The 23373-nt window shown below is 49.7% G+C and overlaps 7 protein-coding genes across 7 annotated transcripts; 4 read left to right on the forward strand and 3 right to left on the reverse strand.

Moving 5' to 3' along the window:
• Positions 1–298: 298 nt before the first annotated feature.
• Positions 299–5200, forward strand: FVEG_06786 (DNA-directed RNA polymerase, mitochondrial). Its single transcript, XM_018895201.1, has 2 exons — positions 299–4768; positions 4826–5200. The coding sequence occupies exons 1-2, from the start codon at positions 536–538 to the stop codon at positions 4874–4876; spliced, it is 4284 nt and encodes a 1427-aa protein (XP_018752423.1). The 5' UTR covers positions 299–535; the 3' UTR covers positions 4877–5200.
• Positions 5049–6611, reverse strand: FVEG_06787 (methionyl-tRNA synthetase). The gene has a single exon (XM_018895202.1). It carries the CDS (start codon positions 6413–6415, stop codon positions 5243–5245), a length of 1173 nt encoding a protein of 390 aa, XP_018752424.1. The 5' UTR covers positions 6416–6611; the 3' UTR covers positions 5049–5242.
• Positions 6612–6951: 340 nt separating this feature from the next.
• Positions 6952–10079, forward strand: FVEG_06788 (hypothetical protein). Its single transcript, XM_018895203.1, has 4 exons — positions 6952–7629; positions 7682–7998; positions 8050–8986; positions 9034–10079. The coding sequence occupies exons 1-4, from the start codon at positions 7128–7130 to the stop codon at positions 9882–9884; spliced, it is 2607 nt and encodes an 868-aa protein (XP_018752425.1). The 5' UTR covers positions 6952–7127; the 3' UTR covers positions 9885–10079.
• Positions 10080–10177: 98 nt separating this feature from the next.
• Positions 10178–11056, forward strand: FVEG_15942 (hypothetical protein). The gene is made up of 2 exons (XM_018905171.1): positions 10178–10904; positions 10978–11056. Exon 1 carries the CDS (start codon positions 10402–10404, stop codon positions 10849–10851), a length of 450 nt encoding a protein of 149 aa, XP_018752426.1. The 5' UTR covers positions 10178–10401; the 3' UTR covers positions 10852–10904; positions 10978–11056.
• On the reverse strand, positions 10861–16890 carry FVEG_06789 (hypothetical protein). Its single transcript, XM_018895204.1, has 3 exons — positions 13369–16890; positions 12357–13320; positions 10861–12307 (listed from the first exon to the last, which is right to left on the reverse strand). The coding sequence occupies exons 1-3, from the start codon at positions 16612–16614 to the stop codon at positions 10983–10985; spliced, it is 5535 nt and encodes a 1844-aa protein (XP_018752427.1). The 5' UTR covers positions 16615–16890; the 3' UTR covers positions 10861–10982.
• Positions 16891–19109: 2219 nt separating this feature from the next.
• On the forward strand, positions 19110–20594 carry FVEG_06790 (NADPH2:quinone reductase). The gene is made up of 2 exons (XM_018895205.1): positions 19110–20179; positions 20229–20594. Exons 1-2 carry the CDS (start codon positions 19328–19330, stop codon positions 20481–20483), a joined length of 1107 nt encoding a protein of 368 aa, XP_018752428.1. The 5' UTR covers positions 19110–19327; the 3' UTR covers positions 20484–20594.
• Positions 20454–22256, reverse strand: FVEG_06791 (UDP-glucose 4-epimerase). Its single transcript, XM_018895206.1, has 4 exons — positions 21987–22256; positions 21605–21839; positions 21105–21555; positions 20454–21055 (listed from the first exon to the last, which is right to left on the reverse strand). Exons 1-4 carry the CDS (start codon positions 22013–22015, stop codon positions 20652–20654), a joined length of 1119 nt encoding a protein of 372 aa, XP_018752429.1. The 5' UTR covers positions 22016–22256; the 3' UTR covers positions 20454–20651.
• Between the last annotated feature and the right edge of the window lie 1117 nt (positions 22257–23373).

The raw sequence follows: 23373 nt of genomic DNA on the forward strand, positions 1-23373 counted from the left end.
TACTGACCTAGACAGAACCTCAACTTCAGGTCTAATCAGGGCCAAAATGGACCAGAAGCTCCGTTAAAGCCTCTACGATCAATATGAAAGCTTAAAAAATTAACAATAATATTTCCAATGCTCTCCTATTGGAGGTCTTGTGCACCCACTTTCATCTCTACTGTCTTCTCCAAGTTCAGGTGGGTCTGAAAAGAAGTCCCCTGCTTTTCTATTGCCACGATTTGTTCCACACGTGACCTCTCTAGTGTTTCTCAGTTCACCGTCGATGCTGAAAAATTTGGAGATCAATTCGAAGTATCTGCTTCACGCGACAGCAGCAACAGGACAAGACTTGTCCATCAACAATTGTTGCGACACTCCTTCTGGTACTTGTCTTGTCTACGAGTCGAATTCACTACCTCGTGTTATTTATTTTCTGCCTAATGTTATAATATTCCATCAACTCAGCAGCCATTCTCTGTTGAGCTTCTCGCAGCTGGGCAATTTCGCCCCCTCATAACCACCGCTCTTCCGACGCTCTCACCAAACCATCACAATGTTCGTTCGACAAACGAGGAGGAGCCTCGCTCTTCACAGGACTACTGCTCTCCGATCAATTGGACTTCCGTCAAGATCTCTACCATCACATATCACAGCAACGAACCTGGGACGAAGATGTGTTGTTTCTCAGCCATACCAGCCCCGCAGGCGCCGAGGCTCAGAGTCTGGTCCTGGTCTCAACCATGGAAGGAATCTCGCGACAGCTGTCGACGATTACAACTTTGGTCACAACCTTGGTGCTTTACACAGCCAGCTTGCTAGCTCTGGTCTCCAGCCTTTCCAGGCTCCCCCGCCTTCCTACTCCGATCTTCGTTCCCTCGACCCGACGTCTCTATTGTCTATTCCAGAGCCGGTAGCACCTCGACAATTTGGCAAGATCAACAACAAGGGTGTTCCTGGTGAGGTCGAAGAGATGATCCCAGTCTTTGATGCTTGTGTTCGCGTGGGCAAGCTTGATCGAGCATCTCTGGTTCTGAAGCGACTTAACTTGACTGGTTTACTCCCTGGTGAAGAAATGATCATTTTGCACAATCAATATCTCCGCGCATCCCTGGACCAACTTCGAACGAACCCCGACCGAAAACAAGCCGAACGACTTCACAAGTGGTACGAGCTGCAAATAAGGAACCAGAATATACCACAAACTGCAGAGACAATCGCATGCATGCTCAAGGCCTCACTGATCTCGGAACGTGGAGCCCGCTTGGAACGACTTATCAACCGTTACATGAGCATGGCTCCTGATGAGGCCGGTCTGCGAGTATTGAGCAGAGCCGATATTCTCAGCGACCAGGACCTTGGTGTTATCACTGAAATCTGCCCTACTTACAGAGTCGAGCCCGGATCCGAGGAAGCTAGCTACGTTAGTCTGGCAAGCGAAGAGGAGGGGCTTGAGCTGGACGAGGACCTCAATGAGGATATGGCGGCGTATGCGAGTGAAGATTATCCCGAGGTCCGTCCGACACCCCAACGAGGAGAGGGCCTGAACGCTTTACGACGAAATCTAAACCTTATGGCCGAACTCCAAAATGTCGATATCTCCAAGCTGGATCCTCTGGAGCAGCGCGAATTCCAAATGCGTTTAGAAAAGGACTCCATCGATACTGCTATTGAGAAATGGCGAAACGCAAAAAAGAAGATGGACAAGATGGGTATCAACACAGCTCTGAGTTCAAAGGCCGAGGATAAGAGTCTTGCTGATTGCATGCAACGCTGGCTTGTAGCCATGGAGGCCCGTTTAAAAGAAGAGATCATCAAGGTCGAGGAATCCGAAGAAAAGGAAGTCAAGTCTGAAGAGGATCTCGAGCGCTGTATCTACGGTCCGATCCTTCGAATGGCAGACCCTACTCGAATGGCTGCAGTGACTATTCTTACTTTGCTCAACATCAGTGCCTTGCAGGGCGTTGACAAGGGTGTGGTCATCCAACGACTTATCAACGACGTTTCTCGGGTAGCCCAGGACGACATTCAGACTCAGTTGAAGGAAAAGGCCGCAAAGGAACAGCGCCGACTCCGCAAGGTCCAGTTTCTAGCAGAGAAAAAAGAGGCCATAGTAGAGCCGAAGAAGCGGGTGCGGAGAAAGGCCATTGAGCCGATAGACGTGAAGGAATCGACTGAAGTGAATGCTTCTACGGAGGTGAATGAGTCTACAGAGGCTGATGCGTCTACTGAGACGACTGCACCGGCCCGGCAAAGTATCATCACTGATGCTCATGAGCCGACTGGAGCAAAAGATCCTGCGCTATCATCATGGTCTATGCAAGTGAGGGCCCGCATTGGATCGATTCTCTTGAAATCTCTCATCGAGACCGCCAAGATTAATGTTGTGAAGGAACACCCTATCTCAAAGGAACGAATCAGCCAACTCCAGCCTGCCTTTTCTCATATGCAGGCTCCCAAGAAGGGAAAGAAGGTCGGCATGTTGACCATCAACCCAGAGCTTGTCGACCGGTTGAAACGGGAACCCATGGGCGATTTCCTTGCTAAGCACCTCCCTATGATTGCCGAACCTAGACCGTGGACTCGCATAAATGAAGGAGGCTTCTTGGTTAGCAAAGCCACCTTAATTCGTGTCAAGTCAGGAGACGTTGAGCAAAAGCTTTATGCCAATGCGGCCATTAAGCGTGGCGACATGGACCAAGTCTTCAAGGGCTTGGATGTGCTTGGAAAAACACCGTGGAGGGTCAACAATCCTGTTCTCGACGTGATGGTCGAGGCTTGGAACAGTGGTGATGCCATCGCCAACATGCCAGAGCTCACACCTGACCTTGAAATGCCACCAGAACCCACAAACTCAGACCCTCTCCTTCGCCGGGCTTGGATTCGAAAGGTCAAGCAGGTCGAGAACGAGCGCGGTGCCCTTCATTCACAACGATGCTACATGAACTTGCAATTAGAGATCGCTCGCGCGTTCCGCAAGCAAGTCATTTACTTCCCTCACAACATGGACTATCGCGGCCGTGCTTATCCTATCCCGACATACCTGAACCACATGGGAGCTGATCACACACGTGCTCTCCTGAAATTCGCCGAGGGGAAGAGACTTGGTCGGCAAGGTCTTCGATGGCTCAAAATCCACCTTGCTAATCTGTACGGCTTCGACAAGGCTTCGTTCGACGAGAGAGAGGCATTCGCCACCGACAACCTTGACAACATTAGAGAGAGTGTCGAGAACCCGCTGAATGGTAGCCGGTGGTGGTTGAAGGCTGAAGATCCTTGGCAGTGTCTGGCTACTTGTTTCGAGTTGAAGGCTGCCTATGATCTCCCTGATCCTACCGACTTTGTCTCCAACCTACCAGTGCATCAAGACGGCACCTGCAACGGTCTACAGCATTACGCAGCCCTTGGTGGTGATACCTGGGGTGCGCAACAGGTCAATCTCATGCCTAGTGACCGACCTGCCGATGTATACTCGGCTGTCGCCAACCTCGTCAAGGAGTCAATCGAGAAAGACGCCAACGCAGGCAGCCAGCTTGGAAAGAACTGTCTGGGTAAAATCACCAGAAAGGTAGTGAAGCAAACTGTCATGACCAACGTCTATGGTGTCACATTTGCTGGTGCTAAGCAACAAGTTTGCAAGCAGTTGGATGCCCTTTACCCAGAGATGTACAAAGAAACTGGCATTCCCAATCTTGTGACTGCTACGTATATTGCACAGCATATCTTTAGTGCTCTTGGAACCATGTTCCGAGGTGCTCATGATATTCAATACTGGCTTGGTGAGATTGGCGCGCGTGTCTGCAGGGCCCTGACACCAGCTCAGCTCGATCAGTTACAAGAGGAGAAAGATAGCAAGCCTGCTCCGAAGAAGACTGCCGCGGGCAAGAGCAAGGACTTGGATGAGTTGACCTCACAGTTCCGATCTACAGTGGTGTGGACTACGCCCTTGAGAATGCCTGTTGTGCAGCCTTACCGAAAGGCCATCACCAGAGAGATCCGCACTTGTCTGCAGTCTATCAGTTATCCTACACAGGGTCAGACAGAGCCCGTGGATCGCAGAAAGCAACTTCAAGGATTCCCCCCTAATTTCATCCATTCACTGGATGCCAGCCACATGCTTCTCTCGGCCCTCAAGTGTGACGAGCTCGGCTTGAAGTTCGCTGCCGTTCACGATTCCTTCTGGACTCATGCCGCGGATGTGGACATTCTTAGCGGAGTTTTGCGTGACGCTTTTATCCGAATCCACGAGGAGGACGTCGTCGGACGATTGGCGACCGAGTTCGAAGCTCGATACAGGGGCTCGTTATATCTGGCTAACATCCCTAATTCGAGCCCTGCCGCCATCAAGATCAAAGAATTCCGCAAGACGAGCAAGCTCACTCAAAGGGAAGAAGTGTTGCTAGAACACAAACGCAACAGTCTCCTCCGGTCAGGCAATCCCTGGGACATTGAGGCAGCAAACAAGATCATTACGCCTGCCTCCATCGTTGAGTCGATGCCAGCCTCACAGGAGGAGGACCCTGAGATCAAGCAGGAGACGGAGGACATTGGCGGCCTCGGAGACATTCCTGAATCGGAAGGTAACCTCTCGTCGGCAGTTCAGGAGGCCGTAAAGAGTATGGAACCCGCGGAGGACAAGATTGCTGAGATGAGCAACAAGTTGCTTGAGCGTCTTAAGCATACCAGTTTCGAGACCAAAGTTATCCAACCCAAGAAGGAATCCAAGCAAAACTGGAAGAAGGTCACGCATTTCTGGCGCCCGCTGACCTTCCCCGAACTCCCCAAAAAGGTATGTCGAGAGTCTATGAGGTCACTGCAATGTAACATATACTAACATGGTTAACAGGGTGATTTCGACGTGAAGCAGCTGCGAGAAAGTCAGTATTTCTTCTCCTGATTGACGGACCTCCTAAAGTCATTGTTATAATGTATCACTATGATGAAGACGGACATGAGAAGGAGACATGATTTGGGCGTTGTGCATTTGGCGTTTTGAGATGGGGAATCTTTTTATTCATGATAGCGAAGAACCAAAAAAGCATTCGGATAGAGGGAGTTGGCGGCTGTTGGCTGCACTTTGTATACCATGGAGGAGGATGTAGAATATGTACTGTACATTAGTGTTGGAGGTCAGAAGGACTTGACGTCTAAACAAATAAACAACACCAAGATGTTCAAACATTACGAGTTTCTTGGAAGTCCCATTGACATTGGTCTATCACATTTTTTGTTCTTCTACACTACTTGCATCGTAACTCTGTGTTTATCGCACAACAGCATCCTTGAGGCTGGGGACAGTGCAGACACCACCACTCTCAGTAACAAGACGTCCACGGCCAGTCTTTCCAAGCTGCTCAACAACACCCGCATCAAAAGCAACCTCAAGACCATCGGTGGTAGTGAAACCAGGCTGGAAAGTCTCCCAGATCTTCTTCTTGGGGTTGAGCACACCCTCAGGGCTACCCTCCCAGCCCTCGAACCAAACACGGTCACCGGCCTTGGCACCCTCGGGGGGAGTGACGAGCTCAACGGGGCCCTTGTGGTCGTCGACCTCACCCTCCTTGATCTTGGGAGAGGCGGCGAGGACCATGGCGCAGGACTTGATGCCGCGCATCTTGACGGGCTTGAGGTTGCAGACCACGACGACCTTGCGGCCCTGCATGGACTCGAGAGGGATGAGGCCGTTGAGACCGGAGCAGACGGTGCGGCAGACTTGACCCTCGTACTCGACGTAGTCCTCGTTGCCGGGCTTGTCGCCGACAGCGATGGTGGAGACGTAGAGGGAGTCGGCGTCGGGGTGGTTGATGGCCTTGAGAATGTGACCGACTCGGAGGTCAATGAGAGCAGGGGATAGAGGAGCAGCAGGGGCGGGAGCAGCCTTTTGCTTGGGAGCCTTCTCCTTCTTCTCCTTCTTAGGCTTATCGGTAGCAATCTTCTCCTTGGCCGTCTCAACAACCTCCTTGACCTTCTCCTTGGTACGATCAACAAGCGAGGCCTCGCCAGCACCACCAGCGGTAGCAGCAGCAGCCTCCTTCTTCTTCTTCTCCTTCTCGGCCTTGGCGTCAACGGGAGGCTTCACGTAGAGAACGTTATCACGATCAACCTGGACCTTGTTCTCATCCTTGACATCGAGGCCGAACAGGGGAGAGTTCTGGACAAAGTCGACGTGGCGGACGATGTGAGGATGTCCCTTCTCGCCGGTTCGCTCCTCGGGAGACCACTTGGCGACGATGGGGGCGAGGGTCTCGTAGATGGCAACGTCGGCCTTGGAGGGCTTGCTGCCGAGGAGAGTGGAGCGGCTGGAGAGGTGGTTGTTGAGGGTCTCGAGGATGGTGGACTTGTCCTCGGGGGACTTGAGACGCTCGGAGGTGGTGAGCCATTGCTGGATCTCGGCCTCCTCGGTGGGAGTGTAGGTCTGGGAGGCGAAGGATGCCATTCTGAAGGATATTAACGGGGAGAGGCTTCGGGGTGCCTGGCGGAGAAGTCGAAGGGCGAACAGGGTGGCTGCGATGAGAGATGAAGCTTCGTTATAGCTTCACTCGAACTGATGCTAAAGAGTTGAGAGAGTCTTGATATTTTCTCTTGGTGGGGTGGAGGGGTAATTTTGGTCTGTCACCAATTGAATTGGCGGGGAGAAACGGGAGGCGTTGCTGTGGCGCTGAGAGAGAAGAATGTGGCTGTACCCATCGTGTCTTCCATTTGCAACGCGCTAACTCGTGACATCGCCCCTTTCTCGCGTTCGCTCCTTTACGCGGTCACGCCCTTTGTCTCTTGTATTGTCAAAAGAGTAGACTCGGCAACGACAATTGTCCATGAGAAACGAAACAATCAATTAGCTTATACGTTGTTAATTAATTGTTATTTCTTGCTCCAAATCACTTGTTTCGGACCTCTTTCTCCTATGCTCCTTTTGTATTCCCCCTGAGAAATTTCTCCCTTTTCTTTTCTTTTTTTCTTTTTTTTTTTTTTTCACGCCCCGATTCGAGGCGAGTCAACTACATCATCCTGCTCACTAGCGGATCGGATCGCCCAAACCACCAAACAAGCCTTGAGCTCGACTCGGCCCCTGACGCTCTTTTTTTTTCTCTCTTTATTTGTATTCTTGTTTACTCATTCTTTTACACATCGTTATAATATTCATTTCTAAGATGGCGGCTCCCAAGTCGCCGAGCAACTCTAGCTCAGCTCGTTCTAATTCACGGCTGCCTACAAGCGTTCCCAGCTCGCCGCCCTCAGAACAACAAGATGATCTTGAAGGTGCCGATGAAGCGCTTATCAAAGAAGAGCAGGAGGCGCGTCTAGAAAATGAGAGAAATGAAGAGAAGCGACGACAGGCGATGCTGAAGAGGAAGAAAAAGAAGAAGGCGGAGACAAAATCTGAGCGTGAAGCCAAGGCTAGAGAACTTGACGACTTGCTCGCAAAGTCAGCTGCTTTCTCAGACATTCTCACCAAAAAGACTCAGGTGTTGGGTCGAGTCGGTAGTAGTCTTGATGGTAAGACGCTGGGTGAGCATAGTTTGGAGATGGCGCAACAACCCAAATGTATGATCAACGGGACTATGAGAGACTACCAGCTTGAAGGCTTGACATGGATGTATGAGATTTGCTCTCAAGGGATGTCCGGTATTTTAGCTGATGAGATGGGTCTTGGTAAGTTTGAGGCTCACTCCATGAGTATCTTATGAGTGCTGACTCATTCCAGGCAAAACTGTTCAAACCATCGCCTTGATTGCGCTACTCCGTGAACAGGAGAACTATCTCGGCCCTCATTTGATCGTCGCTCCATTGAGTACACTCTCAAACTGGGAGGACGAGTTCACCAAATGGACTCCTTCCATCCCAGTCATCATGTATCACGGCAACAAAGATGACCGTGAGAAGATCTTCAGGACCAAAATGCTGAAGCATCTCAAGGCAGGTCGTCCCACCACAAAATTCCCTGTGGTGTGCACATCCTATGAGATGGTTCTCAGAGATCAGCACAACTTGTCCAAGATCAACTGGGAGTTTATCATCATAGTAAGTCTCATCATCTTATTCTCATCTACACCAGGTTAACATGAATCTTAGGATGAAGGCCATCGCATGAAGAATGCAGACGCCAAACTGTTTCAGCAGCTTCGTCAGTTCTCATCTGCAACTCGTCTTCTCATCACTGGAACACCTCTCCAAAACAACCTCAAAGAGCTATGGTCGCTACTCCACTTCCTGTTGCCCAACATCTTCACAGACTGGGAAGCGTTCGAATCTTGGTTTGACTTTTCTGATCTCGAAGATGAGCAGGGTACAGAGGAGTTCATCGCTGATCAGAAGAAGCAAGAGCTCGTCAAGAAGATTCATCTTATTCTTCAGCCTATGCTTCTAAGACGTATTAAACAGGACGTTGCTGCCTATCTCCCCAAAAAGAGAGAATATGTGCTCTTCGCGCCCATGACAAAGGAGCAAACAGACCTTTACAACGTGCTTACCAACAAGAAGGTCGATACCAGACAGTATCTGGAGGACAAGGTGCGTGAAAAGATCTACGGCACCGGATCAGCCGAAGCAAGCACCAAGTCATCTCGATCAAGCAGCGTCGCAGCTCCAAACACTATGACGCTTCCTGTTCGTGAATCCCCGCGTAAGCAGCAGGTCGAACCAGAGGAGCCAGCAGCCAATGCCTTTTCGGTCATGATGGCTAAGCGTGGCCGTGGCAGACCACGTAAGAACCCGAAACCTGAAGAGGCACCCGTTACTCCCAAGTCTGGAGGTAAACGAAAGGGTGCCACTTTAGAGCCAGAGCCAAAGAGTGCCAGGTCCACCCGACAGTCAACACCAGCGAGCACGCGTGGACGACCTCGAAAGACAAGAACCTATAAAGATGCTGGTTCAGATGAGGAGAAGATGTCTGATGATGAGTTTGAAGCCAAGTTGGCCAAGGAGATGGTCTCTGACGATGAGGACTTGAATGATCAGGTGTCATTAACACCAGAGGAGCGCGAACGGGCCGAGGCATTTGAGCTTGCGAGTAAGTTGACCTCCTTTGCTACTCAAGCATATACTAACATGATACAGAAAAGCAGATTGGTCAAAAGAAGCTCGGTAACCCCCTGGCACAGCTGCGGCTTGTTTGCAACTCACCTCACAATTTCTATAATCCTTGGATCGCCTCAGACCTACCAGTCGACGACTCCATAGTCACTGCTTCCGGCAAAATGCTTCTCCTAGATCGTCTGCTCCCTCGTTTATTCCATGACGACCACAAAGTCCTCATCTTCTCACAGTTCACAACTCAGCTTGACATTCTTGAAGACTACTGCCGTGAACTCCGCGGCTGGAAAGTCTGCCGTATCGATGGCTCCGTCGCACAGGAAAGTCGCCGAACTCAAATCGCTGATTTCAACGGCGACCCCGAGTACAAGATCTTTCTGCTCTCTACCCGCGCAGGTGGTCAGGGCATCAACCTCGCTTCAGCAGACACAGTTATTCTATTTGACTCAGACTTCAACCCCCAGCAGGATCTCCAAGCTCAAGACCGCTGCCATCGTATCGGCCAAACCCGCCCCGTCGTTGTATTCCGTCTCGCAACCAAGGACACAGTCGAGGAAAACCTCCTCAACTCCGCCGACGCCAAGCGCCGACTCGAGAAGCTCGTCATCAAGAAGGGTAATTTCAAGTCAATGGGTCAAAAGATGGATCTCCATGAAGATATCGACCCTGAGTCGCTCCGCGCCCTGCTTCTGAAGGATGGCCAAGTGTACAAGGCCTCAGGGGGTGAAGAAGTCCTCAGCGACGCTGATCTGGATGTTCTATGTGATAGAAGTGAGGCAGCTTATGAGAAGGCTGCGAGCGGACAGGGCGATGCTGATGCGTTCCGCGTTGTGGAAACTGGTGCTGATTCTATTAAGATGGCGCGAAAGGATTGAGTTATACAGGTGTATTATTATTTGCTGATGATATTTGTTGTTTGGGATTGTGGCTGGAAGGGTTACTTATCTCTGTATGTTATCATTGCTGTGGATTTGCTAAAGCGTGTTATGGTCTTCAGTCGGTATGGAGTTTAGGTACTACGTTTGTACAAAGTTACTTGGTGATTCTTATTTATTCTCTGTGCACCTACTAACCATCAGTCCACAAAGTTCTAAAATTCTGTTAAGCTTTTGTGCGTATATCACCTGAGCGTGCTGCCCCATGAAGTATAAGATTACAAACGACAAATCACGAAGCAGCTCGGTTCTATAAACTTCCTTGTCTATATCACTGTCAATACAAAGAAACGATTAGACTTTGGCGGCGTAGTTAGGAGTATACAAAGGAGACGTACGCTCCGTCTCTTGATCCTCTTCTTTCACCCTCTTCATCATCGCCAACCCATCCTACCCACACTTCTCTTATACCTCAAGTCCTTTCTGTAGAAGCGCTTATCACCTCTGTTATCACAAGATGTCTTCTCAACCCACCATCAAGGATTTGCTCCCCAAGCTCATCGCCACCCTCAACAAGATCGATGCTACCACCAAAAGTACCGATGACACCATTAGCACACTGAGAGATTCCGTCGACGAACTTGAACGCACCGCCAGGGATCTAGAGTCCACCAACAACATGATACACGAGTCGCTCACCAGACAAGAGCGCAATATCAACAGAATCGAGTCGAGACTGCGCCGTATTGAAGACGAGCTGCAGAAGAAGCACACACAACAAGAGGCAGAACGTCGCCTTAAAAGGGTGCAGGAGAGCAAGGACAGAGAGGAGAGAGGAGAGAGGCACAGAGCGGCATCAAGGGCGTTAACGACAAGTATATCAGAGAGGAGGCAACAGGATATCATGGAGCAAGCAAAGAAAACATTTGCCGAAAAACCATGGTCGGATCATTTTGGGACCAATTGAGAAGTTTCAGGCTTGGAGAAAAAGAAAGGTCATCTTATCATAAGCTATAAGAGGTATCTGAATACAAAAACACCAAACGCCTATCCCCGGGGCCAAGCCTGCCAGTGATGCTAATGCTGAATCCAGAAGGGTTAATTAATCTCTTCCACGAATCCAATCTGCCTCCTGGCATCTGCTCCCCCTCCAGGTCCTGAAGCAAGTCTCTTTGCCAATCTCTCCTGTGTCTCAACCAACTTTTTCTGCGCCTCGAGTCTCCTCTTGACTCTTTCGTCTGCGCCTCGTTCGATTCGTTCCAACTCTTCACGCTCACTGATGCGTAGACTACTAAGTGCTTGCGCATTACCGGCCCGTTCAGAGTTCAGTTTAGATTCCCACTCAATCATCTTCTGTTGTCTGGTCTCTTCGGCTTTGAGTTCAGCTGCGGCGACTTGTTGAATACGCTCGAGGCTGGACTGCGTGACCTTGTTCTGCTCCAGCTGTCGTCTCTTGACAGCTGCTAGGAAGAGCGTTTCTTCAAGATCAGCCTTTTGTCGTGTTGCATTGATATCTTCGTTGTGGAGTCTGCGACGCCGAGCATCCTCGATTTCTGCCTTGTGGTTCCAGATCTCTCTCTCCACACTGGCCACTTCCTTTGCTCTTGCAAGGGCAATAGCATGGTCTTCAGTTTCGAGTGCAATTCGTCGTAATCTGGCTTTTCGTTCGCGTTCTTGGACCACCATATCATTAGGGAGACCAACTGCATCGTCAGGCTGGTCTCCAGAGTTTGCGTAGTATACATCCACTGCTCGGTTCGCTCGAAGAAGGCTGAGGAGCTGGTCTCGAGTATCCGATTCGGGCATAACTTTGCTGACGTACATTGTCGGGGAATACGTAAACTCGCCATCGGTGTAATGATTAAACGGTTTGTTGATCTCTTTCCACATAGCCACTTTCAAGAAACTGCGAGTAGTGGCAATAGGGTCTGCAGAGTCGAAGCAAAGAAGAAGCAGAGACTTCCCATGCGACTGCAAGGTTAAATCTGAGCCAGCGTCGATCAAGAAAGTCATCACCTTCTGCATGAGCTTCTCTGCGTCTGCTGTCATTTTACCAGACCCTGCTCCATGGCGACAGACTTCGCCAAGAGCAGATCTTCCATCGTGTAGTGAACTAGGGAAGTCAGGATGGTGACCATGTTCCACTAGGACTGATACTGCTGCAAAGTTGAGTTCTCTAGCAGAGTTATGTAGTGATCCATCATCCTTCGATTGGTCAAATGCTAGTAAGTTACCCATCATGCGAGTCGACAGCTCACCGCCAATATCGGTGGCCATCGCAAGAGGTGTTCTGCCCATGGCATCGGTAATATCGACGCTCGCTCCTTCGATAAGTAGTTCCTTAACTATATCGGGTCGGCGAGCTTGGATAGCGATCATAAGGGGGGTGGTTCGGCTGATTGTTGTCTCGAAGTTGACGTTTGCTATAAATGTTAGAGATGAGCCTGCAATGAATAACAATGAAATACATACCACCACGCTCGATCAGCATCTTAATCAGTGCTGAACTGACCTTCTTCTGTGGCTGAGCAATCGCCCAGGCAAGCACCGTCACCTCTTCAGGCTCCTCCACGCTGTCGTGGATACGATACATTGTTGTCTGATCGTGATAGAAACCAGCATCCAACAACGTTTGCAACAGCTCTGTCGACCTAGGATACTGCGATATCGCCCGGATGAGGATCGGATCCGACCCAGCACTCCGCGTCATGACATCTAGTCCTACTTCTCCATCGCGATATCCCGAAAATAGTTCAAACAGCTTCAGTACCTCATCAGGCGACCTTGCCGTATCAAACACACGCTCAAAAGCAAGCGTGAGAGTTTGTGGTGATGGCTTGCAAGCAAGCAGCCTTTCTGTCCAATGGGCATTACCCTTTGATGCTGCGCAAATCAGAGATTCCCCATTCTCAAAGTCAATATCGACTCCATGAGCGACAAACAAGTCAACAAACTCATCCGCCAATGGCTCAGTCTCGTCTGTGCTATTCTTCATCACCTGTACCAGAGCACTGCTAACAGCCACTCCCTTGGCCCCTTTAGCTAGAAGCATTTTTGCAACCTCTAGACCGTTCGGAGAGAACCATGTGCTGAACTGTGTCTCTGAGAATCCATTTTCGAAAAGCTTGAGTATCTCATCCTCGTCGATCTTGCTACCGAGGAGAAGATCTAGTGCCGAAACCTTGACACCTTGCACAGCTTGGGTAAGGGCAAAGCAACCATTTGTGAACGGTGATGCTCCAGAGTCAAGCAAGACCTGGATAAGTCGCTCATCTGGTTCGTCTTCACCAACTGCCTTGCTCAAGGCAATGTGGACTTCATCCACAGCTGGCATGCCTGCTTTCATCAGGTCTTGGACTATATGCAGCCTGGTATCTTGGTTAAGTTTCCAGCTTGCCTTCATGGCCCTAACCAAAGTAGGAGGCGATGCCTTTTTCTACAAACATGTTAGCGACAGCGTGTCTAAATGGCTTGTCAAACTTACCTGATTACCGCCCTCATGCCACAATCCCAACAGCAACTCGAGACTACCAACAAAAGCGCTTCGGGTTGCCGCCACAACTGCCTCGCCGTTACTGTAGTTGGGGTCTGCACCCGCTGCCAACAGAACACGCAACACTTCATGGCCCTCTTCGCCGTACTTTGCAGCTGAAACGAGCTGAATGTCGACAACCTCTCCAGAAACACCCCTCTTGAGGAGGCGCTGGAAGACCATCGCCCTTTTATTCAAATCTCTAACCTCAGTCGCAGCTTGGAATCCACGCTCCAATGTCAACTTCTGGGTATCGGCATTAGACTTGAGAAGCACATCAAGAATTTTAACAGAACCGCCGCGGCACGCTTCAATGATAGCTTGACCTCCGTTGGTGGAAATACTGGCACCATGAGCAATAAGAACATCTCCAAGTTCCAGATCACCATCCCTTGCTGCAACAAGCAGAGCGTTAGAGGCTGCTTGAGACGAAACGCCAGATTTTGCCAGACGATTGCAGATATCTAGACGAACTGTCCAGTCGGCGATCTTCATCGCTTGCTCCAAGCAGGAATCTCTGGTCTCGTCCGTATGCTTGAGCTGTGAGAGAAGGAGATCTAAAACCTCGACCGACTCTTTCGTGACAGCAAGTGCAAGGGCTTCTCCATCAGACGCATCAGCATAAGTGGCTAGAACGCAGATCAAAGCGACGTCTGTGGTGAAATGGCTAATAGCATGGATCAATGCTCTGTTGACTTCACGAGAGGAGGCTCCAGATTCTACTAGACTCTTAGTGAAAGTCAAGCGGGTCATAGGATCCGAGATCTTGAGGGCCTGCGGAAGAGCGAATGCGAGTGATGCCGCTGTCGGTGGTTTCTCACTAGCGAACAGGGTATCAACTATCGTGTCCTTGGCTTCTTTGACCGCACTGCATAGTGCCCTTGCCTGGAAAGCGTTCACATCCGCGCCGCGGTCCAAAAGTTTCTGTAGTGTTTTGAATGAGGCATTGCCAGATGTGTCCTCGATAAGAGTCTGGACTTCATGCACAAGCATTGCATCCAGGTTGATCTTCTTGGGGGATCTAGTCAAGATGACATCAAGTTTCCAAGCTTTGTTCTCGCTTGATGGGATTTTTGCTAGTCCTTCGAGACAAACAGAGATGGTGTCATTGTTATGTTTTCCCAAGGTCAGGATCAAATCAATAACCTTAGGGTCAGGGGTTTGAGCGGCTTTTTGCAGAATATGGCCATTAAGGCCATTGATGTCTGGCCTTCCTTGTTCAAGGATAAGTCGAAGAAGAGACATGTCAACAGGTGTTTCCGATATATTCGCCAGGAGAGCTTCCGCAACCTGTTGTCCAGCGACACTCGCCCTTGCATTAAACAGCATTGACATCATCTCGTACCTGATTTGGTGGTTATCGATACTCATCACATTGTTGACATGCGCAGCTGCTGTCTGGGGAGAAGCGTTTTGCATCAAGGTGGTGAATAATTCCAGGTCCATCTGGTTTATAATCTGTGTGAGTCCAGCACCATCGTCATAGTTGATGTCCGCATTATACTTGAGTAAAAGATTGATCAGGGCGTCATCTCTCTGGGAAGGGTCTTCACTGATTGCATCTTGAAGAGCCTTGTGCAAAGCTGGGCCGGTTAAAGCTCCCCTGAGAAACATCTCAACCATACGATATCGATCCGTTGGGTGTAGGCTCTTAACCAGAGGAAATATTGCGGTAAGTGTTTCATTCGAGGGTCTCGCGAAGAGGATCTTGGCTGCCATGTCTGCATTACCGGCTAGGATTGCTATCCGTAGAGCTTCTCCGTTCTGGTAATCAGGCGATGCAACAGCGTGGCGGTTAGTGATGCGTGGCTTTACCTGCCCATTTTGCTTTCCGCTTGGTGGCTCGCGAAAGTGTGGGTTGAGTAAAAGTTCTACAGAATGAACATCCCCAGCTTTAGCAGCTACAATGAGGCAATCGTTCAGAACATCGCCATTTGCTCCCCGTCTGAGGAGCGAGTATAGCAAATTTTGTCGCGTCCCAGGATCTGCATGTTGGGGAATCAGAGGGACACAACTTGATGCCAATGCAGGATCAATCTTAGACGATCCGTTGAGAAGAGAACCCACAAGGCTGGTTTGGCCCTTCGAAATGGCGGTTTTCAAAGCAGAAGCGTCGTTGTGCTCGATCGAAGCTCCATAACGAGCCAAAAGGTCTGCCATCTCAAAGAACTGTGTCTCACAGGCCACTTCAAGTGATCTTTCCAGTATAGGTCCTTGGGCGCCGCAGCAAAGCAGAAGCTCAGCAAAGTCAAGTTTCGACCGCGGTTCTAATTCTGTGTTGTTCATGAGCTGCTCGAAAGCCTCATCAAGGCCGGGACTTTGAGGTGGCTTGTTTCCCGTGGCGATCGCCATCGCGATATCTCTTCGCTGGTCGTTGATAGCGATCTTGAGAGCTTCAGCGTTGTTGTAGTTCCCATCTGCTGTGGAACGACTCAGATGTAGAACAGTGTCGAAACATTGTGCTCTTGTGGCGTCGGTAAGCGCTTGCGAAGTGCATATTTCTTCTGGCCGTCCATCGGATCTTAGGATAAGCGATGCGATCTCTGATAAAGCTGGAACAGAGCACGCCTTGCGGAATTCGTCCTGCCCTTCCGCAGTGTTGGATGCATTTGCTCCATACCTCAATAGGACCTCCACGATTCGCGCGTTCCTAGTCCTTACCGCAGCTGGAAGACAAATATCGAGGGTCAATGGATCAGCATGCGGTATAAGCACATGCACCATGTCTAATTGGTCTCGTTCAATCGCGGATTTGAGAAGGCGAGTTCGATCAAGACCATGTTCGACGCTTTTTCGTCTGTTTAATAATCCCTGCTTCTGAGTCTGCATACCACCTAAGTCGACACCGGCTGCAGCCAATTTCGCAATCAATGATTCGGCTACACCGGGCGAGCCTGAACTGTCGACCCAAGAGTTCAACACGTTTAGTATCTCTTTGGTATCCCAATGCTTTCCCTTTTTCAGGTTACTCGATGAGAAGGCTCGCGACAAACCACTCTTAGGTCGCAGTTGTGCGACTTCAGCAGACCGCCTCTGTAGCAGGCCGTCAGCGACTTCATCATCGCCGTGCGTTCGAAAAGAGGTTGGGTGAGGTGGTCGCGTGAGAGGAGTAGGGGCATTGGGTGGTAGAGAGAAACCCCATTGCTGTGATAATTGGATAATGCGCCTCTGCCGGGCGTTAACCGTAGAGGAATTCATTTCAAGATGGGGGTATCATTTGAATCGGCGAATAGACGAGTCAATGACTATATGAGCTGTAAGAAGACGATTGCAGAGTCGATTTGAAATGCTGTAATTATGGCGGCGTTGTACTGGGTATCAAATAATGAATGCGTGTTTGTTGTAGTTGAAAGAATACAAATTGAGATGGATGAATGATGCGTGGTTGAGAAGAATGGAAGTCAGCCCCTCACAAGGCTGCGATGATATTGTTATTGTACAATTGAGGCCGGTACTTCCTGGCTTGGCCGAGTGTGCAGTGGCCTCGCCTTTTGTCTCGAGGTGAGGTCCAGTCGGAGGCGGTTCTTAGTGGAGTGTTACAGAATATGCCTGAAGCCGGGGGGGAGCCTGGAGGCTGTGATACCCCACTGTGTGTGCACTAAGCCACAGCCGCAACACCCCACACACGTCTGGGTGTCACATCGTGTACTTCACTGGATGGGAGCCTCCAATGAGACCTGATATCTTGTGTTTAGTCTTGATTTCAAGGTTCAATTGGATCAAAGTCCTGTTCTACTGGTCTTGAAGCTCAAGGAAGCAATCGCTAACTTCGGCAGTGTATAATGTCTAATGTTTCAATGCAGATTACACTTGGATGCCTGTCGTCGAGGTAAACGCCCTAAAACATGCACTCTAATTGAGGTGACGTATAGCGGCCCAAGGTCTAATTGATAATCACTGACCCCAGCATTGGACGAAACAATGGTCGCAAATCACTAATTCAACTGCAATATCTTTCCAATTACCTCAATGAACATCTCAATACAAATTAGCCGGCCTCAATAAGAATCCTTCGACGCACGTATACAGGGACACTCCCTGGACGAGCTTGCGAAGCTTCTCTCATGCCAAGCCGCCTGCACTGCCACGATCCTCTGTCATGACATCTGCTCCAACTGCCACTGACACATGAAACCAACGCCCGGCCCCTGGCTGAAAAACTCTCGCGGCGATCACTAGGCCGTAAACAGGCCAGTTCGGGCGACGCCTAAGAATAAACCCCTCGGGAGGTTGGACCGACGCCTCCGTCTTAGAGGAGCTGGCCACGCGTATGCTGGCGTAGCCTCAACCTAATTGAGACTTTCTTTCGAGACTAATGTGAGAACTTCTGTAGATGAGATATGAATGGGCTGATGTTTGAAGACTCCTTCTCGTGTCCAGTAGCTTGAAATTAGCGTCAGAAGTTTAGCCAAACTGTTGGAACAACGTTTTAGTTGACGAGGACTAAGCCCTTTGGGGGTAGCATTTGGAACATTCTTTTACAACTCATGGAACAACAATTTACTTCCTCCCCTCCTTATCGTCTATTCGTCTTCTTCTTCTTTTCCGATTGACTCAGTCGGTGTCACCGTACATTGACTTGAAGGAGGCGTAATTATAATTATGCCGACTCGGTCGTCTACCCTAAATCCCAACACCTGGATTGATAGTCAATATCCTGTGTTCAAGACTGGTCTGCAGAATTCAGCAGACGACATGGATGGCATCGCGTATAATGACCCATTGAGAACTAGCATAACGATCTCGTCAATAATCGAGATGCAGGCTCGTCCAGAACTGACCTGGTCCCTGACGTGCCCATATTAGCTGTCAACTAAGTTCCCAACAGCATTGAAACAAGCAATGCGCAAGCTTAACTTGGGCAAAGCCACACTCGGCATTTGTGTTGGAGTAGCAGCCAATCGATGTACTTCAAATTCATGATATCATAAAGTTGTCATTGCGGTGAACCTTGAAGAGGGCTACTTAAATCATGACGACTCGGTTTATCAGTCCAAGTTGGCTGAGGCATCACGAGGTCCATCTGATCAATGCGCTGTAACACTGGTGCATATCAGTGGTACGAGACCACATAAGGATATAAGAGGATCTCCTCAGGCTTCCAGGCGCAAAGTGTCCGTATTTGTAACTACCTACCTTATGGTCCAGACTAGATCTGAGAATCATTGTCGACATCACCCTGAGCCCAGCAGTATCATCAGCTGTCAGGCTGTAATATTTGAGCAGCTTTATCACAATTAGAAAGGCTTCTGCGGCTGAAAGATATTTTAATTCCCACTATAAGCATGGATAGGCCTTTAAAAGTTCGTTTCAGACCACAGACTGCATAAGTATCAAGATCTTTGATGTCCAGCTCTTGGCTATAGGGTAGTTTACTTTTGTGTAAGTGATGTGGGTAAGACCTTAGCCGAACACTAGCACCGCTCAGTTTGAACCGATATAGTGGATGAGATCGAACATAAACTGCAAGACTTGTGAATATTGTGCCTCATTTCAATTTGTTACTATAGTTGAGACTCGCGATAGGGTGTGTATATGTAAACACCGAATATAGAGATGATAGGATAGACGCAGGATCATCCATGGCTAACCATGTCATCTGCTTTCTAGAAGAGCAACTGTATAAGCAATGGAACGGCCGATCTGACCAGTCACTCAGCCAAGTAAGCACTCTATCTATTACATCTACCCAATATATCGATCTCGAGACATTCGCATCAACATCTTTTCCCTTCTATCTAAATCCGAAACCGCAATCATGACGTGCAATCACCTCAGTATCATTACCCCGCCATCATGGGCCCGATCCCCCCATCCCCGCTATAGCTCCAAACCACTCCTCCATCCGAAACCGCCCTCTTCCGACCCGACACATTAATAATCCCCCGTCCCGACACTCACCCTCACCCTCATGGCTCAACCTCTCCGTCGCTCCCTGCTCAGAACCAGCCTCATATCAAAACAACTCACACCCTCAATCCCAATCCAGCGTATCTCCAGGATAACTTCACACTTCTCAACAGCTACAATGGCGCCTGTACCTCCCAAGATGAAGGCCGTGCAGATTAACAAGAACGGCGGCACTGAAGTCCTTGAGCTCAACAATGTTGCTGTTCCTAAAGCTGGTGAGGGCCAGATCCTCGTCAAGAATCAGATTGCGGGCTTGAACTATATCGATACGTACTTCCGAAGTGGTCTCTACAAGGCGCCCCAGTTTCCTCTTACGCTTGGTCGTGAGGCTGCTGGTACTGTCGTTGACGCTCACTCCTCTGTCAAGGGTTTTGAGAATGGTACGCGCGTGGTATTCATGGGAACTGTGGGCGCATACGCCGAGTACAGTGTCGTCAACGCCTCTGACGCTGTTAAAATCCCCGACGAGGTTCCCACTGATCAAGCTGTCGCTGCTTACCTGCAAGGTCTTACAGCATGGACCTTCATCCGTGAAGCTGGTCAGGTCAAGGCTGGCCAATGGGTTCTTGTTCACGCTGCCTCTGGAGGTGTAGGTACTCTGCTCGTTCAGCTGCTCCGAATTGTCGGTGCCAAGGTCATTGGTACTGCCAGTTCAGAGGAGAAGCTTGCGCTTGCGAAGAAGAATGGTGCAGAGTGGGTTATCAACTCTCATGATGATGTTGTTGCAAAGGTCAAGGAGATCACTGGTGGTCATGGTGCGGATGTTATCTTTGATGGTGTGGGCAAGGTTACCTTCGATGGAGATCTTGAGATGATTGCTAAAAAGGGTAACCTCATCTCTTTTGGCAACGCTGTAAGTGATTCTCCAATAACTTTCGCATCTCAAGCTAACAATAATACAGTCCGGCGCCGTGGACCCCGTGAGCCTCTTCCGACTTACACCCAAGTGCGTCCGCTTGATGCGCCCCGTAGTCAACGGCTACGTCTCCGAGCGAGCTGATCTCGAAAAGTACACATCCGAGCTCTTCGACCTCATCAAGTCCAAGAAGCTCGAACTCACCATTCACAAGGTGTACCCTCTCCAGGATGTGGCACAGGCACACCAGGACATTGAGAGCCGAAAGACGATTGGAAAGTTGCTCATTAAAATCGATTAAGTCTAGCCTTTTAATTTTTATTTTCAACGCTGTCTGTCTATAATGCTATATGGATGGTTCAACCATGACCAAAAAACATAAATCTTTTTAACAAGTTTTCATCTCGCTCCGTAAACTGCAAGAGGCCTGCTCGCACAAGGGTGGCCTCGGTCATCATTTCTTCTATTTTTAAGCCTTGGAAGACTTGACAGCCTCAACCATCTCGGCGGGAGGATCTTGTCGGTAACCCTTGGGGTTGTTGCTGACCCATTTCCAGAGGTCGTCGCAAGCCTTCTCCATGGTGAGCTCGGTCTTCCAGTTGAGCTCTTTATTGGCGAGGGTGGGGTTGGCAGTGAGATCGAGAACGTCTCCCTGTCGTCGGGGCTTGACCTCGTAGGGGAGATCGCGGCCGACGACCTTGCTGAAGGCCTTGATGATCTCAAAGACAGTGCTTCCACGGCCGGAACCCAGGTTCCATGCCTTGACACCGGGCTGGTTCTCGCGCAGGTAGTTAAGAGCGACAAGGTGGCCGCGGGCAAGGTCAACAACGTGAATGTAGTCTCGAATGGCAGTACCGTCGCGAGAGGAGTAGTCTATCAGATGTTAGAAGATGCGCAACAATTATGTACTAGGAAAACTCACCATCGCCGAATACCAAGAGCTTCTCACGTTCACCAGTAGCAACCTTTCCGAGGAGGGGAAGCAGGTTGTAAGGAACACCAGCGGGGTCCTCACCCATGATACCAGTGGGGTGAGCACCACAAGGGTTGAAGTATCGCAGCAGAGCACCGTTCCATTGCTTGAACTCCTTACCGGCCTTCTCTAAGTTGCTTCGCTGGGCGTTAACAAAGTCGGTGATAACGTCCTCGATCATGGACTTGGTGCGGCCGTATGTGTTGGTAGGTCCAATGGGGCAGTGCTCAGGGATAGGGATCATGTTGGGGAAACGAGTAGCATCGCCGTAGACAGTAGCGGAGGATGAGAAGACGATGTTGTTGACGTTGTTGCGCTCCATGGAGCGGAGCAGGGAGATGCTGCCACCGACATTGACACGGTAGTACTCGAGAGGGATCTCGCCAGACTCGCCGACAGCCTGGATGGTGTTAGTCGTAGGTGATCGCTCTGGCTGACATGTGACTTGCCTTGAGGGCAGCAAAGTGGATGACGCTGTCAATGGCAGGGTGCTTTGCAAAGACCTCGTCGATGGCCTTCTCGTCTGTGACATCGACCTTGTAGAAGGTAGGTCGGCGACCGCAGATCAGCTCAATGCGGTCTAGGACAACCTCTGAGGAGTTGTAGAGGGAGTCGACGATAACGACATCGTATCCGTGCTCAAGAAGGGCGAGCGTGGTGAAAGAGCCGATGTAGCCGGTACCACTGGGGGATCAATCGTTAGCTGGTGCTTCTTTGTCTTATGCGACAACGTATTATCCGTGTCCTGGAGCTTGCGACAACAAAGGCAATGTCCAGGACCAATAAGAGATAGGAGGAGTCAGTGTCGCAAGGGACGGTTGAGTGGCGTACCCGGTGACAAGAACAGTTCCAACAGGCATTTTCAATGGATTTCTTTCTTTGTTCTGACTGAGCGATTCAAGATTGCGGTGAAAAAACACAAAGCAAGAAGAAGTCGAGGAGGCGGGTTGCGTTGAGGGATGGCGGGGTTAAAGGTCAATGAAGTGAATTGTTAGGGGGAGAATGTCGGGGATGGCGGGGCAGTTGTTTTTTTTTTGGGCTCGCCTAGCTCACTCATTACAAGGAGGGGGTTATGTTGATGTGATTGACGCTGCTAATTTAATGGCGGTGGGACTGCCAGGATCTTGACATGCCCATGCTAGCCATGCCTCATGGGGGATTATTCGGGGGCTTGAGGCTGAACGACTAGACTGTCGATATCGGATCTCACGAGAATGAGTCGAGTGATTGAGAAGGAGTGGCAAATAATATCGCAGCATGGCATAGGCCCGATTGGATTACACTTAAAAATCGAGTTTACAATATGCGCTCCATACAACGAACGGCCTTGTAATCATTAACGACGGTTTACCCGGCTTGAACTGGACCGAAGAGACGATCATGGTGGGCGGGGCAGGGTATCTGTGGAGTACGGGCCTCGTAATGTTTATATCTCTTACATTCTCTGTTGTACTATGAATGTAATTAATCAACCTGCACTCTACGAAACAATGCGCCTTGTAGTCGGCAGTTGATGGAGAGTAAACTTTGGTGTCGTCCATTCATGAATAATGACTCTAACTTACATGCCCATGCATTGATTGCGCTCTCTCCGATGGCTAAGTCCGACTCTGAGACTTCGTATTGCTTCTCGTATCAGCCACGAATCCGAAGGAATGCAGATATTAAAGAATGACCAAGAATATTCCTCATTTCATATAAATTCCAAGAAAATTATCCTGCACTTTACTCATGGTCGAGGCTTTGATGGACTGTAAGTGCGAGTCTCGATTCTTAACTAATAACTCTAAGTGAAGTTGAGTTGGTCTGGATCAGATGCGGCTGGAATTTGGAACGATGGCGCACTTTAATTGGCAGACTTTGTAAAGGTAAATTGAAAATCGACAAGGCAATTGTTCTGCCTGAGGTTGTTTAGTAGAATCAATCTCTTAAGCCAATCTGAGCTGGATGTTGCTTCACTGTAGGTAATTTGGAGGCTTTGTACAACGCCGGTGCACGTGATCACGTACCAGCCTCTCAATTTGCGCCTAATCCTCGGCGCGTATCGCGTCGCCTGCATACAGCATCTTCGCGATAGCATCACAAGAAGTATCGACAAAAAAAGAAAGACGCATTCCAACAACCCAGTCAAAGGAACTCATCGCCGATACCGAAATTATTGCACTGCCATCATCGCGGAATTTTTGACAGAACCTCTCAGGACTCATTGTTTGCTCAT

Source organism: Fusarium verticillioides, chromosome 7 (assembly GCF_000149555.1).
Source record: "Fusarium verticillioides 7600 chromosome 7, whole genome shotgun sequence".
NCBI classification, from domain to species: Eukaryota; Fungi; Ascomycota; class Sordariomycetes; order Hypocreales; family Nectriaceae; genus Fusarium; species Fusarium verticillioides.